Source organism: Nannospalax galili, unplaced genomic scaffold (assembly GCF_000622305.1).
Source record: "Nannospalax galili isolate Female #2095 unplaced genomic scaffold, S.galili_v1.0 scaffold469, whole genome shotgun sequence".
Classification (NCBI taxonomy): domain Eukaryota; kingdom Metazoa; phylum Chordata; class Mammalia; order Rodentia; family Spalacidae; genus Nannospalax; species Nannospalax galili.
In genome coordinates, this window is record NW_008359443.1 from 133,867 (window position 1) to 138,725 (window position 4,859).

Sequence of the window (4,859 nt, forward strand, 5' to 3'; positions counted from 1 at the left end):
GTCCCCTCTCCACACTGCAGTCCTCTCCACACTGCAGTCTCCCCACTGCAGTCTCTTCTCCCCACTGCAGTCCTCTCCACACTGCAGTCCCCTCTCCTCACTGCAGTCCCCTCATCACTGCAGTCTCCTCTCCACACTGCAGTCTCCCCACTGCAGTCCCCTCTCCACACTGCAGTCCTCTCCACACTGCAGTCTCCCCACTGCAGTCTCTTCTCCCCACTGCAGTCCTCTCCACACTGCAGTCCCCTCTCCCCACTGCAGTGGGAGGAGACAAGGAAGGTCCAGGTGTTGTTCTTGAAGAGCCCCCGGTCCCTCATTCTACATCAATACATCTTCTTCTATAAAGATACCAGGAGACTGTGATCCTTGCTATCGACCTATCTGGTCTTTATGTTTAAGGATCAGGCAGAATATCCAATGTTGTAAAATCTAAAAGCTCAAAATGTACATGTCTGGAATTTTCTTTGCTGCTCTACATGGTACTTGACACACGAATGAACAGATATTAAAGCTAAGTCCTTCCGCAGGACTTAGAGCAGCAAAGGCCAGCTGCTGTTTGTATAGACAAACATTTATTGAACATCTATCTTGGACGGCTGTAACTATTCTGCTGATTTCAAGAGGAAGTACAATAATGTGAAAGCAAATCCCAGCAAGCCATAGTGTAATCCCAGCACTTGGGAGGCTGATGCAGGAGGATTGCCACAAGTTTGAGGTCAGCCTGGGCTACATTATCAAGACCCCATCTCTAACCACTAGCCACCTCAAAGATGGATCCTGACTGTCTTAGAACTAATTCAGATTAAGCATAGAAAATGTGTTATAAATCAGCTGTTTCTCTCCCATTTGAATACTTTACTATCACATTATCCCATAAAACTAACTCTGTTGATTTTAAAATTATAAAATTCTATAACTGTTCATGATTGATAGTCCCAGCTACTGCATCCCGGTTTAAAAAACAAGCCATGTATAGTTACAACCTTCTTAACCTCATGGGGTTTGCTGGAGTCATAAAAAAACCCCAAGAGATAAAAGAGCCCCCTGATTCATAGTCCAATGAGGAACGATACAGTCCAAGGTGCAGATCTCCTCCTGGGCTCCTGGAGGAGAACGTGCAGGGCCAGGAGCACCAAAGGGCTGAGGGTAGTATCTGCAGCTTTCAGCAAGTGTCTGGAGAACAGTTCACTCCATTGAAATGAAGCCAACAGGAGCCATGCATTATGAATCTTAATGGGTTTTTTTTCTGTCTCAGAGCTATTTTTAGTCATTTATTTTGTGATAAAATTCACATTTTTAATAAAGCCAAGGCATGGGAAGCTTAGGTAGATGAACCCCACTTAGAAACGCCTTGTAGAATAGCATGCTGTTTTAATATCTAGCTATTATAAAATTAGAAAAATAGTTTAATCCTTTTTCAGAATAGTATATTCATTTTCTTAATTTTCTAAGTTTAATTTTTAAGGGGAGCGAATTAAACTGTACCATAGAGATACAATCACCATGATCCAGATTGGCTCAAACCACAGAATAGTGTGGCTATTTCATCAAACAAACTACAGGAGAAAATGTAGAAAGAAGCAATTAAAGAAACTGTAGTAGATGGGTGCGATGAAGGGAGGAACTTGCTAAGCCTGATGACGCGAGTTCCATCCCCAGGACTCACATGATAGAGAGCAAGAACTAACATCTGCAGTCGTTCCCTGGCACACATGCACATGTGTACACACACACACACACACACACACACACACACACTTGCATTCCCATTTCTGAGACCCCTTTGTTTTCAGGAGATTGGTACAAGGCCCCCTGGGTTCTTTTCCTGTTTGTTAAATGGTAAAGTGAAGGCCGTGTGATTTCTAAGGTCATGTCCAACTTTGAAGTTCTAAAGTTAGGAATATAGGATCAGAAAAGGAGTGGTTGGCACATAGGTCATGGATCAGAGCTGGACATGGGCTCTCTCTGCCTGTGTCAGGTCATCTTGCTGTAATAGAGTCATCCCTGAAACCCACCTGTTCCAGTGTATGAGCCAGAGTGAGTGAGGGCTCAGGTCCCAGAAAGCGACTGCCGTCCACCAGGACTGCAACTGGAAAGTCACATGTTGAGGTTTAAATTTACAAAGGGGTGTGGGGATTGGGTGGATGCCACAGACATATATGAAGAGGGGCTTAGAAAGAAGAGACCCAATCCCAAAGGCAGACAAATTTAGATCCTAACTCAGTGTGACAAACCTGAAGAACATCGGTCACAATTTTAAATTTGAATTCTGCTTGAATCTGGTGACATAGGAGCTGACATTTAAAACATTAGGATGATATTCTGGTGGTTTAGGGGAGGGAGAGACAGAGAACAGACAGGCAGAGCCCTATGCTTTGAAAGAGGCTCACTGAATAACTTCCAAAAAGAACATGAAAAAATGTCGCATCTCATCTTTCAGGGCCTTGGTACGTTCATCTGTCCCACTGTGGACAGTCTGTCTTGCTCTCTCTGGCCTTCTCGGAACACAGTTGTTTCTCTATGCCATGCCCCTCTGTAACACTTTCTCCACCGTCAGGCAAAGAAGTGTCTGTAGTGAGTGACGTCTCGTACGCGGCAGAAATGAGATGAAAATTCGAAGCTGTTGTTAGTCACTTAAATACTTGCTAAATTAAAGCCCTGATCAGAAAGGGGTGCCGCTGGCCTGCTGAAGCTTTCAGGACAGGAGGCCCAAGCAGGCCAGTCCAAGCTGCAGCTGCCCTGAGCTGCCTCATCTTGTCTCTCTCCACTGTAGATGCGAGGTGACCTGTACCAGGAGAAAGACTACCACAGCTCTGTACATGAAAGGATGAGGGATGAGATCTCCGGCCTCACCCAGGAGCTGCATCAGAAGGAGGTCACCATAGCAACTGTCATGAAGAAAGCTGCCCTTCTGGAAAGACAGCTAAAGACAGAATTAGAAATAAAGGAAAAAATGTTAGCAAAGCAACAGGTACGTGAGCAGCAAGCACCTTCTTGGAGTACTCAGTCCAGCACTCATCCGTGCCTCATGGCATCCCATGATGCCTTTGGGAGATACCACAAAGTATCAGTTATAAAAAAAAAAGGTACGGACCTAAGGGTCAGCTCACGACGGCCTTTGGGCTCAGCCCCGCACTCTGCTGCCGTAGTTCACGTCGTGGAGTCACGTCGCCTTCTTGGTCGTTTTCCACTAATATTAAAAATAGAAAAAGGAACTTCAGCTTTCCTGACAGCTCTCACCCCCACGCCCCATTTCCTGCATTTCCTTTAGGGTTTTAAAACATGGATGCTATAACACAAAAATTAGTTCATATTTATTCAGTATTCACCCAGCACCCAGCAGAGTAAAAGCAGCACTTGTAATGTTGCACTGTCAGAACGCTGCCCCACTTCCTATTTATCTTTTAAACTTCCTCATAATCAAATTAGCAGCCTGCTTTTGAGAGCACAGGTTTATGAGCCCTTTCACCCTAAATCTTAGTTTCAGAACACACTAAGACAATTTCAGTAACTTCCTTGGCTTTTAAATCATGCATATTACAAAAACAGGAAAGATCCGATCTTACCCAGTTACAGGCCTTAGACTGACCCGTGTCTGCCACACAGGGAGAAACTGGCCCCGACGGAAATGCCTGTACTTGTGCCCACACGGGGAAGGGCATTATGCAGACGGTAACAGTGAATGTAAATGATTCTTGTGTTCACTTTCATATTGTTGTATTTTCTAGACTTTGTTAGTGAGAATATATTTTATAATTTACAAAAGCAAACATTTTTAAAAGCAAGAGCTTTATATAGAAATAGGCCTCAGATATACAAAAGAACAGGCTAGGTGTGGAGGCACACCTAGACTCCCAGCCTGCGGGAGGGTGAGGCAGGATTAAGAACTAAAAGTCTGCCTGGGAAATGTAGGGGGTCCTACCTCAAAAAATAACAGTCGATAGATGGACAGATACTATTTTAAAGTGCTGCCAGCTCAAAGGAAATGGGGAACTAAAGAAGAACGAAAGACAAAATAAAGTCGCCAGCACACGGCACGAACAGCAGTAAACACGGAGGTCATACATCGCACATCGAGGAGATTAATCAGGCGTTGGTTTAACGGGCAGTCATTTTCAGCAGATTTGCAAAATTGTGGTTCAATGGATGATACTGTGAGCTGGAAAGCAGGGTGCTGGACTTGGAAAGGAAAAAGTAAATCATTATTGTATTATAAATTCATTGTTGCTCATAACAGGAGGGTCCAGCAGGACATGAACGGGGAACCCAGCTGAAGGAGAGGGGTTTCCATTCTCAGCCAAAAAGTATTTGCACTGACAGGATAAAACCGATTATAAGACCATGAGGTTTCACTGTGAAATTTAGCTTTGCCTTTTCTGATCTTTCAGGTCTCAGGTACGAGGTCCAAAGCTGTTGGAACAGAAAACACACACCTGAAAGGAATGATGGGAGATTTAGACCCTGCACTGTACATGGTAATGCGCTGAATTCATTCCCCCACGTGTGCAGGAGGTGGCCTGGCTGGTCGGCACCTACCCGCAGTGTGCTCGCTGAGCATGCATGCCAGGCTGCTGCCTTCCTGCAGCCTCACCTGGGCGGGTCGGTGGAATCCCGGCACCCTTGACGCTCTTTGGATTGGGCTCAGCTCTGACCATTTCTGAGACATGTCGAGTGGACTGTTTCCTGGCTTTCAATCTCGCAGTTGCCGGGAAACCTTGTGTCTCACACACACACACACACACACACACACACACTGGAAACCCTGTATCACATATGCACACACACACACACACACACACCCTGGAAACCTTGTTTAAAAACTGTGGTTTCCTGAGAATTGTTACTTTCTAGATCGGAAG

The 4,859-nt window shown here is 45.1% G+C and overlaps 1 protein-coding gene across 5 annotated transcripts in view; it reads left to right on the forward strand.

Moving 5' to 3' along the window:
• The window catches only part of Deup1 (deuterosome assembly protein 1), a 72,963-nt gene that overhangs the window by 48,376 nt on the left and 19,728 nt on the right, over positions 1-4,859 (forward strand). For all 5 annotated transcript variants that reach the window (XM_029558680.1, XM_029558679.1, XM_029558681.1 and 2 more), the window contains 2 exons: positions 2,774-2,971; positions 4,389-4,475. In XM_029558680.1, the coding sequence (XP_029414540.1) occupies positions 2,774-2,971; positions 4,389-4,475 (285 nt within the window). The remainder of the gene's footprint in view (positions 1-2,773; positions 2,972-4,388; positions 4,476-4,859) is intronic.